This window comes from Ictidomys tridecemlineatus, chromosome 1 (genome assembly GCF_052094955.1).
Source record: "Ictidomys tridecemlineatus isolate mIctTri1 chromosome 1, mIctTri1.hap1, whole genome shotgun sequence".
Taxonomy (NCBI): domain Eukaryota; kingdom Metazoa; phylum Chordata; class Mammalia; order Rodentia; family Sciuridae; genus Ictidomys; species Ictidomys tridecemlineatus.
Window position 1 is genome coordinate 189,863,979 of NC_135477.1, and position 18,320 is coordinate 189,882,298.

Here is an 18,320-nt window from a genome sequence, read left to right on the forward strand (position 1 = left end):
AGGCCACGCCCAATTAGACTCTCTTAGTTCTTGATACAACCAGTGATTTTCCACTGTCCTAGACACTTGGGGTATTCTATTACAAGACTCTGTACTTACTCTGTGCTTACTAGTGTTCCAGCAGGTCTTTCCTGACCCTGTGACTCTGGGAGGGAACTGGCCCACTGGACTGCCATGGGGGAATGCCTGTCCAGCTCCCCTGCTTGGCCAGATGTACATCTCTGTTTCCATGTGGCTGGAGGTTGGCTTGGAGTCTTAGATATATGGGCAGTGTTTCTCATGAAATGGAGGTACTTTTAAGACTTCATCCTACCAGTCATTTCTCTGAACCTTCTATCCTTTCCTCTCGCACCAACATTGCTTGAATGATGATGTTCTCAGTGGATCCCACAGGTGCCCAGGATCTGTTTGCTTTTCTTTATTCTTTTTCCCTTTTTCCTGATCTTCAGGCTGTGTGATTTCTGTATATCTGTCTTCAAATTCGGATTGTCTGTGATTGCAAAACCAAATTTAGTCTCTTTCATGAAGTTTTCATTTCTATTATTTTAGTTTGAGAATTTCCATTTGGTTTGTGTGTGTGTGTGTGTGTGTGTGTGTGTGTGTGTGTGTTCATGTTTCTAAAAATTGAATGGGGGAGCGCTCTATCAATGAGCTACATCCCCAGCCTGTTTTATATTTTATTTAGAAACAGGTTTCACTGGGTTGCTTAGGACATCACTAAGTTGCTGAGGCTGGCTTTGAACTTGCAATCCTCCTGCCTCAACCTCCTGAGCTGCTGGAATTACAGGCATGTGCTACTGCATCTGGCCCATTTGGTTCTTTTAATACAAAAGTAGTTTTTCTTTAAACAAATCATTACCATACTCACCTTCAGTTTTTTTTTTAACATGATTTCCTTTCATTCTTTGGACATTTCTAATGGCTTCCTTGAAGTCTTTATCTGTGAAATCCAATACCTGAAGGGGAGAAAAACAGACTCAGTTTCTCTTATACTCTTACAGTATAGACTGCTTCTGAAACCAGATGTGTGGCCTGTCCCCTCCCTCCCCCCCACCCACCCAGCAAGTAGGGAGTTCTTTAGTGAACACCAGCTGAGTGTATTCTACTCAATTCAGTTCTGAGTCTGTCTGGAAGTTGATCCCACAGATTGAGGGCTCAGTCCCCAAGGTAGCCCCTACCTCAGATGCCAGCCATGCTCTCCTAACTGTGCTTTCACCAACTGGCATAAACCGGGATTCCTGCAACCCTCCCTGGATTGGATTAATTTGCTCAAGTGGTTCACAAAGCAGAGGGAAATACTTCCTTACAGTTACTGGTTTATCATAGGATATTACAAAGGATGCAGATGAAGAGACGCATCAGTGAGGTAGGAGAAGAGGCTTCATGCCCTCTGAAACCTGTCTTGAAATTCAGGACTGGGTCCTTGTTCCCCTGGTATTGAATAAACCCCCGGAGGAAAGCCGAGGCAAGAGCAGAAAGTAAATTTTATTTAAGAAATAAAACAGAAAGAGGGGAGAGAGAAGAGGGGGGGAGAGAGAGAGAGAGACTCCTCCAGAAAGGAGGGGGTCCAGAACTGATGCCCAAGAGAGTGGGAGTGTTTTGCACCTTTTATAGATTTCAGGTTTCATTTCTTCTCATGTCTTCTTTACCCACCTTGCCTATGTGACCAAAAATGACCAGAAGGGCAGGAAGAGAGCCCTTTAGGGGGTGATTGCTTATGATTCCTTCCCCTCCCCCAGAGGTTATTAGCAGCCAGGTGATGGGGAGTGCTGTCTACCCATTTCCTTTTCTTTGATAATTAGCTACCTGGCCTTTGCCCCATCTCACCTGCACACTCCAGGAACCTCCACAGGTCCAGCCACCAGGCTCTCAGAACCCTGTGCTTTTGGGGGTTTATGGAGGTTTCTTTCCATGGGTGTGACAGATTAAATCACTGGCCACTGGTGATCCACTTAGCCCGCAGCCCCTCTCTCTTCCCTGGAGGTTGACCCTGCCTTGGTCTTTCAGGGACCAGTCCCATCCTGAAGCTGCCTGGGCTGCCAGTCAGCAGTGGGCTCAGCAGTGGGCAAGACATATCACTTCAGAGATTTCAAGGACCTTAGGAGCTGGATGTCTGATTAGGGGAGGAAGACCAAATATATTTCACTATATCACACTTGGGGAATGCTTTCAAAGCTTGAATACGTTTAGAAATCTTCCCGGTTTTTACTGTTTCTGATCCTTTGTTAACATCAGGCATGTTGTTAGTTATATTTGATCCAACTGAATAGTTTCCTTCTCTTTCTAACTTTCTGGAAGTTTTAATATGGTTGAGTGATGAATTTCTTGAGGGTTTTTTTTTCCATCTGTTATGGTGATCATAGAGTTATCCTGTTTCTCTACTGGTAAGATGAATTACATAGATTAGTTTCCAACATCATCTTCCTGAGATGAATACCGCGTTCTTAAGTTTTATTATACCGTCTATTTCATTGATACAGTTCACTGCAGATGTTCTTGCTCCCCGGTGTTGAAGGTCACACCCTGGAGAGACAAGGAGGCAAGCGTAGAGAGTGAGTTTTATATAAGAAAGTGATATAGACAGACTCCTTTGAAGGGAAGTGGGGCTGCAGAGCTGGAATCCCCTGGGGGTGGGGGTGCAACTTCCTTTCTTATAGACTCTGCTTTTTAATGATTGTCTTCTCTTTCTTCTCTGTATAGGGGACTGAGAGCAGAGGTGTGAAGGTTAACTGTTAGCAACATGTTGTTCTTTCTTTGATAACCAAGCATTATCCTTTCTCTCTGGACCTCCATCCTTCATTATCTTCACTGACTGCCTTACCTTTGCCCCTGCCCCAGTTTGCTGAGGAACATGACATATCCTGTCCACTTAGGCCAGGCAAGGTTGCAGGCAAAGAAAGCATGCAGGAGTCAGCATAGTGAGCCAAATTATAGAATCATTCTCAGCCTCGAGTTCCTACTATCCTCATCTGTTTCTCTCTTAACATTGTCAGATGTGAGTTGCTGATATTTTCATAAGGAATTTTGCTTCTGTATTTATAAGACCTATTGGTGATGAGGTAAAATGGAGAAGAAATAAAAGGTAGGTAGAAAGGCCTCCTTCTCACAAATGTTCCTCTAAAAAAAGGCACCCCTCACTCTTGAGATGGCTCGAATTCTACTCTAGAAATGTGCATCTTCAAGCCCTTTCACTTTTTTAACAAAGTTTTTCCTCTGCTAGAATCTGACTTCTCCTTAAATTCTTTTCAGGATGTGTCAAGAGCCTGAAAGATCCAAGTAGAAGTCTCTTCTGCCTCTGTGGAGATCTCCAACCTCTATGCATTCTGTGTTATCTTCTTGCAAGGTCCTTATTGGCTTGGCGCACGAGTTATGTGGCCTTATGAAATGAAGGACAGGGCACTTACTCTTACACTGTTCTTATACAATTGGTATTATTTCTTTCTTAGTGTTTCACAGAATTCACCAGTGAAACTGAGACAGGGATTTAGGGTGTATAGAGAGATACTGAGTCTTGAAGGAAACGCCCATGAGCCATTGAGACACAGAAAGCACAGTGGGAAACATCAAGGGACATGCACTGGCCCATACCCTTGTAAAACGAGGGAAATGCACTGGCATGGACTTGTACAGCTCCACCTGCCTCCACCTCTTGTCCAGCCCCAAGCACCAGCCCCTATAAATATGAACACCTGCACCAATAGGTTGGTGTCTCTCCCTCTGCAGAGCCTGCCCTCTTCCTCGGGTGCATGTTCCTTGCTTTACCCAAAGACATCTCTCTTTTGAGACTGAGGCTGTTCTTCCTTGAAGAGCATCTGCTTTCCTAAAGACACCTCCATTTATACCTTGGACTGACACATTCTGAAACTCTTTTCCGTATTGTGCCCAAAACCCCTCTGGTCCTGAGTCAAGTTCTCCCTTTGGGAACTCCTCAGACACTTCTTGGGAGATGTCTCTCCTCCCATGAATCTCTCTTCTCTTCCTCATTTCTCTTCTCTTCCTTTTTATGTCCTTCCAAACCTTTTTTTTTAAATTAAATTAAATTAATGAATTATTTATTTAAACCACCTAAATCATATTTTTTGCTATGACAAGATCTTAATTACAGATTCAATTTCTTTGTAAAGCAATTCATATTTTTTTTTGTGTAGCAGTATTGTGGATGGAACCCAGGAGTACTCTACCACTAAGCCATATCCCCTAGCACTTTTTATTTTGAGACAAGGTCTTGATAAGGTTTCCAGGCTGGCCTTGAACTTGCAACCCTCCTGCCTCAGCCTGGTGAGTTGCTGGAATTACAAGTATAATTCATACATTCTTAACTTTTTTCTTGCCTTAGTTTCAGAATGTTTGATTTTTCAAGTATTTCCATTTCATATAAGTTGTTAATTTATTGATGTTGGGAATAATATCTACAAGCCTTTCAAGATCTATGGTAATCTTTCTCCCCTTTTCATTCCCAATATTGGTAATTTGCATTTTCTCTTTTTTTTCTTTGATCATTTCTTGTTAGTGATTTATTAATTTTTTAAATTAAAAGAACTGAATTTTGATTTTGTCAGTGTTTCATTTTTTTCTGTTTTCAATTTCACTGATCTCTGCATTTCTATTTTTTACTCACTTGAATTTAGTTTATTCTTTGCTTTGAAACTTTTTGAAATAGAAGCTTAGATCACTGACTTCAGCCTTTCCAGGAAGATTTGAGAGCTGTCGTTTCTATCTAACAGCTGCTGTATTAGCTTCCTACCAGTTTGTCTTTGTTCTAATTTCGTTTTGATTGACTTTTTATATGGTCTAATTTCCTTTTTTCTTTTTTGGATCCCTGTATTACTTCAGCACGTGTTTAATTTCCAAATATTTGAGGATTTTGAGGTTATCATTTAATTATTGATTTTCTAGTTTCATTTCTTTGTGTACAGAGTACTGTGTGTGTGTGTGTGTGTGTGTGTGTGTGTGTGTGTGTGGTACTAGGGATTGAATCCAATGCTCTTCAAGGATGCTCTTCAAGGATGTACCACTGAGCTACATCCCCATCCCTTTCTATTTTTTATTTTTTATTTTGAGATAGGGTCTCACTAAAGTTGACATCTTTCATCTCTTCCTCATCTCTCTTCTCATCCTTTTTATGTCCTTCCAAACCTTTTATTTTTTTAATTTAATTAAGTTAATGAATTATTATTATTATTATTATTATTATTATTATTATTATTTGGTACAGGGGATTAAACCCAGAGACACTTTACCAATTTAAAAAACATCTACAACAGTGATTGTTTCTCCTTTTGATCTTGTCAGGTTTTTTAAAATTTTTTGTTTAATTAATTTTAAAGTTCTGCTAAATGCATACACATTTAATATTAAGTGTTTCTGTTGGATAGATTCTCTTATTATCATGCAGTGCCTTCTTCACCCTTAGTAACTAACATTCATACTTTGAGCATGATATATCTATTTCTAATCCTTTGTTTTCACTGTACCTGTGTTTTCATATTTTTACCATGTGTTTTTAACCATGTGTCTCTAAACATGCATCACTATATAGCTGGAACTTGTTTCTTTCTTCAGGTTGACAATCTGCCATGTATGACTCCTACTGTATTGAACAGTGCAGAGCATCCACACTGCTGAAAGTTATCTTAGCTCTCAGAAATTGAGATCAGGATTGATTTTGAGTCAAAATTCCTCAGGTCAAGGCAGAATATTATGGAAAGAGAAATATCACAATCTGATGTGCGTATTTGCCATGTCCTTACTACAGATTAGCTGGGTATCTCTAGGCAAGTATCCTTACTGCCCTGAACCTCCATCCCCCTCGTGAATCATGGAGCTAACAGCTCTGCTCTTTCTGCTTCATAAGTGCTTGTGAGAAACATTAATGGTAATGTGCTTTACTAAGGTTAAAGCAGTCTTTTAACAAACAAAAATCATTACTCTTTTAAAGCAGGTTAACTCAGTTTTCTGTGTTTTCTTTTCACTTTTAGATTGCTGACAGAACTGGAATCGCCTTCATGGTGGCCTTTCAGCTCCAAGCTTTGGAAGACACCAGTAGAAGTAAAGCCCAGGGAAAGCACCTCCATGGCTGGTTCTGAGCCATTTGGAAAGGAGGGGGTCGTGGCCAAAATCCCTGCTATTATTTCCCAAAGAACAGAGTTCCATGTTAAGCCAGGAAGGCTCACCATCCTGGTTTCTGGGTTGGAAATCCATGACTCCAGCTCTTTGCTCCTACACAGGTTTGAGAGGGAAGACCTAGATGACATTAAGGTGCACTCGCCTTATGAAATCAGCATTCGCCAGCGGTTTATTGGCAGACCAGATGTGGCCTATCGAGTGATATCTGCCAAGATGCCAGAGGTCATTCCCCTTTTAGAAGTACAGTTCAACAAGAAGATTGAGCTGCTGCAAGAGGCCTCTGTGCTCAGGAGCACAGGGGCTTCTTCCTCCACAGAGAGGAGCTGGTCCTTCTGGCATGCAGGTAAGTGACCCAACTAGATAGCCCTTGTGCCCAGACATAAAGCAGTTTCTAGCTACTCTACTCAGTCTGGACACTGCAAGTTTAACTGTTGAGTTATACTGTATACTCGATAGACACGTGGATTTCAAAACTGGTCAGCGCCATGGTGGGATTTTGGATATCCCCTAAGGACCCCTGTGTTGAATGAAGGCTTGGTCCCCAGGGTGGCACTATTGAAAGATGGTAGAACTCCTTGGAGGTTGGGCCTGGTGGAAGGTCCTTAGGTCATTAGGGATATGCCCTTGGAAGGGATTGAGGGACCCCAGCCCCTTCCTGTCTCTTTTGCTTCCTGGCTTGTGATGAGGTGAATGGTTTTACTCCTCCTTGTGCTTGTGTCGTGATGTGCTGCCTCACCACGGGTCAGAAACAGTGGGATTGCCTGATCTCCGATTGGGAACCTCTAGAACTGCATGCCAAATTAAAGAAAAAAAGTTCATTTATCTTATGGGTTTGGAGGCTTAAGGCAGTCCCTTAAAATGGAGCAGTCCCTTCTATTTGGTCTCTTGTGAGGGCCTCATGATATGACTCCTACTCCTATGAGGCAGATGATATTGTACTAGGAGTATGTGTAAGAGGGAGAGGTCATATGGCAAGACAGAAAGCCAGAGAGATTCAGAAGTCAGGCTTGTACTTTTATAAAAACTTGATTTTTCAGGAACTCATTAGGATCTCATAAGAACTACTTTAATCCCTTCTGAGGGCAGCACCCCAATCACTTAAGGACTTCCCACTAGGCTGCAACCCTTAAAGTCCCAGCACATATCAACATTACTACAAGGAGACCAAGCTCTGAACACATGACCCCATATACACCTTCCACATCTGAACCATAGGAAGGGGCATTGCTAGTCGTTCAGAATAAAGAAACTCCACATCCACTGTCCTCTCTTCATCTCCTCAGATTGATTCAAGAATGAGGACTCACAGCCCTAACCTGGCGTAAGTTACCTCTGCTGGTAGGCCACCCTCCCCATGCCTCCCAGCCATCCAACCTCCCCTGGCTCAAGGCATGAATCTGCCAAGCCAGAGACCAGGTATACTTTCATTGAGAACATGGCAGTGCCATGAGCTTTCAGCTTTCTCCAGATGCTCTACAATGGGGCATTGCGGAGCATGACACTAAACTAGATATGACCTAAGAGTCCAGCAAGAGAGGACATATATTTGGACATGCGTTCATCCACCAAACTCTTGAGCCATTCCTGCATAGGGACTGGGTAAGGGTTCGTAGAGAGATGGAGACAAACGAGTAAAAAATCACATGCTACGACACAGAACAGAATACAGGTATTTGGTATGAGAAAGAAAATTGTCACAAGAAGAATACTCAACCATAAATATCCATTGAGATGTGAGTTGAGGGCAAGAGGGATCATGGATCTGCCCTTCTACACTGAAACTGAAAAGAGGGGAATTGTTGGACTTCAAAGAGATTTGCCATCTTGGTGAGGTAGTGACTGTCCTAGAGGAGTGGGCAGTGGGAGGTCCTGGGTGTGTGACTGCATGAAGGAGTTGTGCCATCTTGTGGAAGTGTGACTGTCCTAGAGGAGTGGGCAATGGGAGGTGACTGGATATGTGAGTGCTTGGAGGAGGTGTGTGGCACTTGGGGAGGTGGTGACTGTCCTAGAAGTGTGGGCAATGGGGGGTGACTGGGTGTGTGACTGAGGGGAAGAGGTGTGTGGCACTTGGGGAGGTGGTGACTGTCCTAGAGGAGTGTGCAATGGGGAGGTGATTGGGTGTGTGACTGCTTGGAGGAGGTGTGTGGCACTTGGGAAGGTGGTGACTGTCCTAGAAGTGTGGGCAATGGGGAGGTGACTGGGTGTGTGACTGCGGGGAGGAGATGTGGCACTTGGGAAGGTGGTGACTGTCCTAGAGGAGTGGGCAATGGGGAGGTGCCTGGGTGTGTGACTGTGGGGAAGAGGTGTGTGGCACTTGGGGAGGTGGTGACTGTCCTTGAGGAGTGGGCAATGGGGAGGTGACTGGGTGTGTGACTATAGGGAGGAGGTGTGTGGCACTTGGGGAGTGATGACTGTCCTAGAGGAATGTGCATGGGGAGGTGATTGGGTGTGTGACTACTTGGAGGATATGTGGCACTTGGGATGGTGGTGACTGTCCTAGAAGTGTGGGCAATGGGGAGGTGACTGGGTGTGTGACTGAGGGGAAGAGATGTGGCACTTGGGGAGGTGGTGACTGTCCTAGAGGAGTGGGCAATGGGAGGTGCCTGGGTGTGTGACTGCAGGGAAGAGGTGTGTGGCACTTGGGGAGGTGGTGACTGTCCTAGAGCAGTGGGCAATGGGGAGGTGACTGGGTGTGTGACTATGGGGAAGAGGTGTGTGGCACTTGGGGAGTGGTGACTGTCCTTGAGGAGTGGGCAGTGAGGAGATGACTGGGTGTGTGACTGCTTGGAGGAGATGTGTGGCACTTGGGGAGGTGGTGACTATCCTAGAGTTGTGGGCAATGGGGAGGTGACTGGGTGTGTGACTGCTTGGAGGAGTTGTGTGGCACTTGGGGAGGTGGTGACTGTCCCTAGAGGAGTGGGCAATGGGAGTGACTGGGTATGTGACTGGGGAGGAGGTATGTGGCACTTGAGGAGGTGGTGACTGTCCTAGAGGGGTGGGCAATGGGGAGGTGACTAGGTGTATGACTGCAGGGAGGAGGTGTGTGGCACTTGGGAATGTGGTGACTGTCCTAGAGGGGTGGGCAATGGGGAGGTGACTGGGTGTGTGACTGCAGGGAGGAGGTGTGTGGCACTTGGGAAAGTGGTGACTGTCCTAGAGGTGTGGGCAATGGGAGGTGCCTGGGTGTGTGACTGTGGGGAGGAGGTGTGTGGCACTTGGGGAGTAGTGACTGTCCTAGAGGTGTGGGCGATAGGGAGGTGACTGGGTGTGTGACTGCTTGGAGGAGATGTGGCACTTGGGGAGGTGGTGACTGTCCTAAAAGTGTGGGCAATGGGGAGGTGACTTGGTATGTGACTGCGGGGAGGAGGTGTGAGGCACTTGGGGAGGTGGTGACTAATCTAGAGGTGTGGGCAATGTGGAGGTGACTGGGTATGTGACTTCAAGGAGGAGGTGTGTGGCACTTGGGGAGTAGTGACTATCCTAGAGGTATGGGCAAGGGGAGGTGACTGGATGTGTGAGTGCTTGGAGGAGAACTGGTGCTTGGGGAGGTGACTAGGTGTTTGTCTGCATGGAGGAAGTGTGTGGCACTTAGGGAAGTAGGGACTGTCCTAGGGAAGTGGGGACTGTCCTAGAGGAGTGTGCAATGGGAAGGTGACTGGGTGTGTGACTACCTGGAGGAGGTGTGGCACTTGGGTAGGTCGTGACTGTCCTAAAGGAGGGGACAATGGTGAGGTGACTGGGTTTGTGACTTCGTAGAGGAGGTGTGAGCACTTGGGGAGGTGGTGACTGTCCTAGAGGAGGGGATAATGGGGAGGTGACTAGGTGTGTGACTGCATGAGGAGTGGGGCACTTGGTGAGTTGGGGACTGTTCTAGAGGAGTGGGTAGTGGGGATGTGACTGGGTGTGTGATTACATGGAGGAGGTGTGTGGCACTTGGGGAGTTGGTGACTCTTCTAGAGGAGTGGGCAATGGGAGGTGACTGGGTGTGTGAGTTCGTGGAGGAGGTGTGGCCTTTGGGGAGGTCGTGACTGTCCTAGAGGAGTGGGCAATGGGAGGTGGCTGGGTGTGTGTCTGCACGAGTTTTGTGTTGTATCCTAACCAGTTCTTTGTTTTTTGTTTTCCCCGTCAGTGGGAATTTTGAAGTCTAATAGGTGGTTTGATTCATTCAGCAGTAGGGTTCTTTCCCCTATTGTCTCTCTGTGTTCTCCTGCCCCTCTGTGTGCCTGTTGTGTGGATTTATTGTCTTTCTAGAGTCTTCAGATGTCTTCAAAATGAGGTGTCTCTTCAGTGCTGCTCCAGTGATACAGTTGCCCTCCCTCGCTAGTTCCTGTTGTGGGCCTGGGTGTAGGAAATCTTTGTGACACTCTTCTGGCCACAGCATGTTAGTATTTATTGAGTCTCTGTTGAAGGAACATAGGAAAGAGACGGTCACAGGGATCCTGTATTGGGCATGACACAGGGTTTCCATCTCAGTTATTTTTCACTTCTTGGGAAGACTCTCTGGAGGATATGGAGGGTATGCTCTAGGAAGTCAATCTTCATTTCTTCCCTTCCTTCCTGTCCATTGTTTCAATGAACTCAGGACCTCCTGCGTAGTAGGCAAGCGTTCCTCCACTGAGCTGCACTCTCAGCCCCACTCCTCACATCCAGTGGCTTGGTATGCGCACCTTGCAGGGTGGCTATGGGGGCCAGTCCTGGCAGGTACCATTGCAGAAAGCATGTACTGAGTCTCAGTAGGAAAGATAGCCTAAGAGTTGCTGGGACTCAGTAGTGTTCCTGACCTCAGGCTGGGGTGAAGCTTTCCTCGAACTGTCATCTTCATGTGCTGCTGTTGTGTATCTGTCTTCTTTGTTTTTACTGCTTGGAGCTGGAACGGAGCTGAGGCAGTAGGGGTGGAAACCATGACTCGCCCTGGGTGCAGTCTGGTGGAGGCGCACTGTGTGCATATAACCACATGGGGGCAGTGTCGCAGTGTCGCAGCCAGTCCTCTGGTTCCTGGGGTGAAGTTTTCCAGAGAACTGTAGTGATGTTTCAGGCAGATGGAGAGAGGCAGTGCTCACTTCAGGAGCAGAGCCAGGGGAATGGGAAGACAGGACACCATCTGCCTCAGGGAAGTGCAGTTGTAGATTGCTGCTTTTCTGCTTAGAATCCTCAAAATTGCCTTTAGAGTTTAGAATAGTTTCTAGTTTGCAGGAAAAGATCTGAAGATAGTACAGGCCAAGTATCCCTTATCTGAAAGCTAAGGACCACAGATGTTTTGGATTTTGAATTTTTCAGATTTTGGGATATTTGCATAGATAGTGAGATATCTTGAGGCCAGGACTCCAGGCAACATGGAATTCATTCATGTTTTACATAAACATTATACACACAGCCTGAGGGTAATTTTACACAATATTTTTCATAGATTTTGCACAAGAAACAAATTTTCTTGGTGTGGAATTTTTCGCCTTGTGTCATCTTTGTGCTCGGAGTGATTGGATTCTGGGGTTTGGGGTTAGGGATATTCACTCTCAATCTGTGCAGAATTCTTTATCCCCCATTTCTTTGTCTGTGCCATTGTTAGGTGCCTCCTCATTACAACCAGGGAGCACCTATAGGTGTTTCCCACTACAGTTCAGGACACTGGATACCCTTGTCTTTATCTGAAATCCTCTTCTGTCTCTAGAGCCCCCTAGCCTGTGATCCTAGACTTTCTGGGCTTCCCCGCTCTGATGATGCCTCAGAGTCCTCCCCAATGCTCTTAATAGCCTCTGGTAGGACTGGCAAGGTTCCTGCTAGAGTCTGTGTCATGTGTTTTTGTGGTTTGCCTGGGGTATGGTTTGGAAGGCAGCCACACAATGAGGTGCCCTCCTCTCACATCCCATGACTTAGCTTGTACAGCATTTTCTATGGATCATTTGTTAGCAGATTCTGTCGTAGCTGCTTGCTGCTATCACCTGCTCAGAGAGGTTTCCCAGAACCAGGATCAAGTAAGCTCCCAGAACTTTTCCTATCCACAGCACTTGTGCCTGTGGTCACTCATGGTGTCCCCAGAACCAGGCAGGCCAGGCAGCAGGAGGCACAGTGGTGGACGACTGACTATGTCTTTGCAGGGTCAGTTGCTCTTGGCTGGCTTCCTAGGCAGAGGAGTTCTGGCTTCAGTTGAGGGGATGCAGGCACTGTGCTATACATGACAGAGCCCTGGGGTCCCAGGTCAGGATCTTTGGGGATGCAAGCACTGTGTTCTGCATCAAAGAGCTTTTGGGGGTCTCAGGACAGGGTCCTTGGAGACACAGGCTGTACAACATGCATGACAGAGTTCTTAAGTATCCCAGGATAGGGTCCTGAGGAATGAAAGCATGTGCTGTGCATGAAGTGCTCTTGCGTGACCCGAAGCCTGTTGGAGCTTCTCAGTCCTGGTCCACCGACTCCCTTGGAGACTGCCGTGCCTGATTCTGCCATACTTTTTCATCACTTTGAAAATACATGTGTCTGTTGGGGTCCCATGAACTGCTGTCTCCTTGTGTTTCAGCTTCCTGTGCTGTCCTTCCCACACGGATGGGTGTGCACCTTCACATTTTTTGTTCCTCTGACCCATGTCTCGCAGAGCTTTCCATGTCCCATCCCACATAGCCTGGGTAGAGGGGCATTTCCCCGGGTGCAGATGAGACCAAGGCCTGGACCCAGGGGAAGGTCTGCCCAGATAGCGTGCTGGCAGGTTTCCCTCTGAGCCTATGCAGAGGTACAGCTCTGTGTTACATCTGCAAGGGAAGTCCGCAGGGTACAGCTGAGCCTTTGATGCATGATGAGGGGACTTCCTGCCACCTGGTACAGTGCAGAGGCTATTGCTGGGGCCAGTGTCTGTGTTCCCTCTTCCAGCATGACCTCGCTTAGGACCTTCTCAGGCCTCCTTATTCCAAGAAGGTACAGTTGTCTTTTTTCCCCTTTTTGGCAGAGCCATTTTTACTATTTTTATTTAACTGAGATTATTAATGACTGAAGAGATAGCAACAGGATCACCATACTTTTCCTCAGATATTTTAAAACACCATGACTGAGTCAGCAACCAGCCCTGAAGATGGAGCCTGTGACTTAGCTGAGTCCTAACTGACCCTGCAGCTCAGAGAAAATATCCCCATGCCCTTCATGCACCTGTGGGTAATTAGTTATATCAGGAAGAACACTCCTGCTTCAGCCTTCTGGTTGCTGAACCAGTCTTGGCTGTTGGAATTCAGTCAGTCAGTATCTCCCTATAGCCTTGGGTGTTGAATGAAAACCCAGTCACATCTCAGCAGCACCAGGGCTCCACTGCCCAGAGCATGTGCTGGAGCTGGGACCCCACATGAAAGGCTCTTAGGAGAGCTCATACCAACCCAGGGCCACCAAGACTGTGGACAGAGAAGCAAGGACTGTAGAACAGTGCATGGCTCAGTGCAAGCCAGCTGAAGGGGTCTGCACTGCCCTAGACACCTGAGCAGAAAATAGGGGATCCTCTGAGTCTGGGATGGGTTCTTCCTCCAGCCCACCTGGCAGAGCCTTTTCATGCTGCAATCTTGTCCCCAGCCCTGCTGTCCTCTGCTTAAGCTGATGACAGCTGTGAGACACATCTTTTGTGTCTGTCCTATCATCCAACCTCATTAGCTGCCCACCCTGCTAGCTGCTGCAGGGCAGTGCCTGGATGTTTTCTTGCAGAGAAGTGCTAATTAGCAGGGCCCTGAAGCTACTGGGGAACTTTGCAGATAGCATCTGCAACATTAGCACTTGGCAAATACTCTTCTTTTTTTGTAGTTGTTTAAGAACAGAATAGGAAAGCACCAATCCAAGTGATAGATCCTAAAGGTGCTATTTTGTGAGACCTGGCCACTCAGACATGCAGAGTGGTCATTAGTTAATGGCCCTGACTTTCTAGAGTGTGCCTCTCACCTCCCTTGGCTCCACGCCCATGTTCTCCTGCATGCCTGTTCTAACCCCAGCCACATTCATCCTGGTGGGGAAGCCAATTGTGCTTAGTCTGGCACTCTCAGGGGAGGTTACCTTGAAAGATTATTGTAAGAGGTAATGAGACTGGAGGAGATTTTGTGTATGTGTGCTGGAGGTGCCTAGTGTCTTTCCTGGAGAGGACAGTGAAGTGCAGTTTGTTGGAAAGTATTGAGCCTAACCCATTTTGTTCCTGCCTTTCATGCCCAACAAGGCACCCTCTTCCCATGTGCGTTCTTTCCTGTTCTTTTCTGATATGTATAGCAGTGGCTTCCAGGCTGCTGTATCTTGTCTAGCTCAGAGGAAGGCATGAAGGTCACAGGTCCCTCCTGTACCAAAGGAAAGGGCTGCTTAGCCAGCGCTGTTTCCTCCCACTTGGCCAACTGCTCCATATCTGGGGTGGCTTGAACTATGGAGAAGAACAAAGATCGGACTTCAATTGCAGCTCCTATCTGGCCTGTGAAGTGCTGGGGTTGCAGTTGGAGCTATTCTCTAAATAAAGGACAAGTGACACCCCTATGAGCAGCCACCAGGAGCCACACTTCATGGGGACTTTCACACTGTTTATGGCGCACCTCCCTGACTTTATTGAGATTGCCCAATATGCAGGTGTTCTGTGAGTCCCGCAGCTCATGGTACTCCAAACCTCAGAGATGCCACATCTTGCCAAGCCCGGCCACAGGGCAGCTCTGACTCACCCTCTACCTCCGCACAACCTTACATGCGGTTTCGGTTGGCTCTGATAGCTGGTCATTTCCTGTGCTCTCTGGAACCACTTGCTCTGTGGAATATCCCAGATGTCCCTGAAGTTTCCTGGTGATGTGTTTTATGTACACTTCACCAGGTTTCAAAGGTTCTTGTGTTTTAGACTCCAAATCTTCAGTCTTTACTCAAAGAAAAAAATAAGTTGGCCAGGCGCAGTGGTACACACCTGTAATCCCAGCAACTTGGGAGGCTGAGGCAGGAGGATCACAAGTTCAAAGCCAGCCTCAACAACTTAGCAAGGCTCTAAGCAACTCAGTGAGACCCTGTCTCTAAATAAAATATAAAAATGGGGCTGGAGATACGGCTCAATGGTTAAGTGCTTTGGGTTCAATCCCTGGTACCAAAAAAGAAAAATTGATCACTCTTGGATAAATGACCTTTCTTTAGAGATAGTTACAGAATTAGTCCCTGAGTATCTCATGAGTATGATACCAAACAGTGGTCTTGGGTGGGGCGCTCAGCTCAACAGAGGTGTGGGGATGGATATTTGTTACGTGCTTGGACACGCGCCACCAAAGTGGCCAAAGTGCTGGAGCAGTCTTCAGTGTTCCTCTGTAAGGCTCTGAATGTTTGTGTGTGGTTTGTGTCTTCCGAAAGATGTCACCACTGACCTCAGCTTTCCATTCCAGCACCCAGGCTGAGGGGCTGTACCACACAGCGGGAGCTGCCTGCAGGAGGCCAGGAAGGCGGGCAACTGCAGCTGCAGAGGGATCAGCCACTTCTCTCTGAGAGGGAAACCCAGGAGTTGACACAGGTAAAGGCTCCCCAAGTGCCCTGTTAGGCTGGTGGCATTTCTGTCCTCCCTGCAGACTCTTCTCTCTCCTGCCTGAAGACAGGGTCTCTGTTCATTTGCACTGGTTGCTGCTTCTGGGGCCCACTGTTTGTATGTTCCCTTAGTGTTCTCAATCCATGCGCCTCGTGGCATGTAGATTTGCACACCATGCCAGCCTGCTCCTATGCAGACAGTTGCCCTGGCAGCTCTCCACCACTGTATGTATGAGTGTGTATTGCATGTGAATCATGCATATGTGCACAATGCATATGTGCCGGGCTTGTACATGTGTGTGCACCCTATCGTATTTGTACAGACACTGTGCACATGTGTGTGCTAGGCATATACTGCACTGTACACATGTGTGGTCCATGCACTCTGGCTTACTCAGGTTTTGTACTTAGCATTGGGTTCTGAAAAAGGCTTACCACTTTTCTCCAGAAATTGAAATTTGAATATTTGATGTAAACACCTTTTAACCTGTCTTCCTACAGTTTTGCTGGACAATGTAATGGCTTTTTCTTTCTCTGATAGTTTTAGTAGTAGTACCTTGTTGTCATATCACTGAAATATTTATTTCAATATGTATCTTTAAAAGATAAGAGCTGTTAAAAGATAACCATGATACCATTCATATCTTTAAAAATGAATAGAGTTCCTCTGTATCACGACTGCTGAGTTGCTGTCATGTGTCCCAGTCCTCCCGTGACAGTGCATGTCACTTGTGTGCCCAGATCAGGGCCTCTACCTACCTCAGCACTTGGGGGGTGCAGTATATCTCATGGGGGCTGTCCACTTCCATTAGGAGTTAACCTGTGCTTCAAAACAAATTCTCATTTTATTTGTCCACATAGGCACAAACTTTTTTGAGTTCAGCTTTTTCCTCTGTGATACAGGGGAGAAAAGCATTCATCCTTTAAAAAAAAAAAAAAAACAGAATTTTTTAATAACTTTTTATTTATTTTTTATGTGGTACTGAGGATGGAGTTCAGTGCCTCACATTTTGTAGACAAGTGCTGTGCCGCTGAGCCCCAGCCCAGCATTCATCTTTGTTATGGTCTAACTTGGGTCATTTTTAGACATGGCACTCAGACACGCTGTTGCTAGTTGTAACTAGTCCACTCAGCAGGCCACCCCACTGGTCACACTGACAGCTGAACTCACTGGGTAAAGGTTAGATTTGTGTGTTTTGAGAAACTAGTGTGTCAAGGCCTGTGTACCCAAGTTTCCCCCATCATTCTCCTGAGAGCTTATAACAGCATGCGAGCTTTGGGTGGGTAGGGTCTGAGGGTGCTCCCATGCCTACCCTGTCATGGTGTTGTGTCCCACAGTTGTGTTCAGGTTGAAGTAGACTATACTTTGGATGAAAAGAACAGATTTGCCTATTAATTCTGATGGTGGCCATGTAGTTTGAGAGGACCCTTCCTGTTTACAAATGTCCCATCTACCAACCTGTCCCATGGACCCCAAAGCAGAGGATGGGATAGGACATATCAGGATGAGCATGCAGAGGGCTGAGGGCAAGGTGGGGCTCCTAGTGACTGAGTTGGGAACAGTGGAACCCTGTGTCAGAGCTCTTGTTCAGGGCACAAGGTCAGAGATGGAGGGAGAGGGTCAGTGGTCCTGTGGCCCGGCAGGGAGGGCTCAGGTGGAGCTGCAGAAGCAGGGAGGAGGCTGATGAAGGCTGTGTGCTGGTCAGGAGGAAGGCCTGGTTTCATGTGAGATGGTCTTTTGGAGGTGAAACAGATGTTTCAGATTTAGAGAGGAATTCTTAGCTGTGTAGTTGGAGCTCAAGCATAAGTAGGAATGAGTTAAGTTTCTGGGGTAAACAAAAATGCAGGAAACCATCCTCCATCCAGCTGTGGTTGTGGTTGCAGATGCCATTAAGGCATTACATGGAGACGTGTCCAGAGATTTAAATTGCAGTTAGGGGTACTGTAGGGAGGTGGCCAGGATTCCACAGGGACGGGAATGGGCTTTGTGGGTACCCAGTCTGAAGGCCCCTGAGGTCTATAGCCATCATCTGTCACGTCACTGTGGCCAGGAAGGATGAGCCCAGGAGGCCAGAGGGCAGCCAATCCCATGGTGGGCTTGGCAGAGCCCCTCGACTAGCCGCAGAGTCTGTGCCCCCTCAGAACTGCTGCTGTGCTGGGTTGATAGGATCTGCAGAGGCCACATCATTGATGCAGGGTTTGGAAGTGGTAAAACAAAACGTGGCTCTTGGCTGTCCCCAAAGCAGGGCATTTCAGATTCACAAGAGGTTGCTTCATGTCCATTTCTCTGTCCTGTCCTACCCTGTGTCTGGAGTTTCTTCATTCTACCTCCTGTTTCACTGGGAAGCAGCAGTGGAAATGGAGAGGGTGGAATCCATGGGGTGCAAGAGCAGCAGGGTGTGTTGAAGGGTTGCATCAGAAGACGGAGGCCCTTATGTGTAGCACCCTACATGTCACTGTGTTAAGAAAGCACAGGGGCCCCTCAGAGGTGGGGGCACAGGAAGTATCTGGTCATGTCTGAACTCTCATCCTATGTGAGGACACTTTATCTGTCTGCTGTATGTGATATTATCACAGTAAACACAAGACACAAAAAAGAAAAGCAGCTTGATTTACTCAATCTAACAAAAAAAAGTCTTGTGATTTCAGTGAAGAGCAAAGACAGCTGGTGGGTAGGGTTGTGAGGAGGAGAATGTGTGGCCCTG

General features: G+C 46.9%; 1 protein-coding gene across 11 annotated transcripts in view; it reads left to right on the forward strand.

Moving 5' to 3' along the window:
* Positions 1-18,320, forward strand: part of Snap47 (synaptosome associated protein 47) — a 116,170-nt gene that overhangs the window by 76,454 nt on the left and 21,396 nt on the right. For all 11 annotated transcript variants that reach the window (XR_013422904.1, XR_013422905.1, XM_078014603.1 and 8 more), the window contains 2 exons: positions 5,979-6,469; positions 15,480-15,604. Coding sequence is in view for 9 of the 11 variants with exons in the window: in XM_078014603.1 (XP_077870729.1) it covers positions 5,979-6,469; positions 15,480-15,604 (616 nt within the window). In the remaining 2 variants the exon portion in view is untranslated. The remainder of the gene's footprint in view (positions 1-5,978; positions 6,470-15,479; positions 15,605-18,320) is intronic.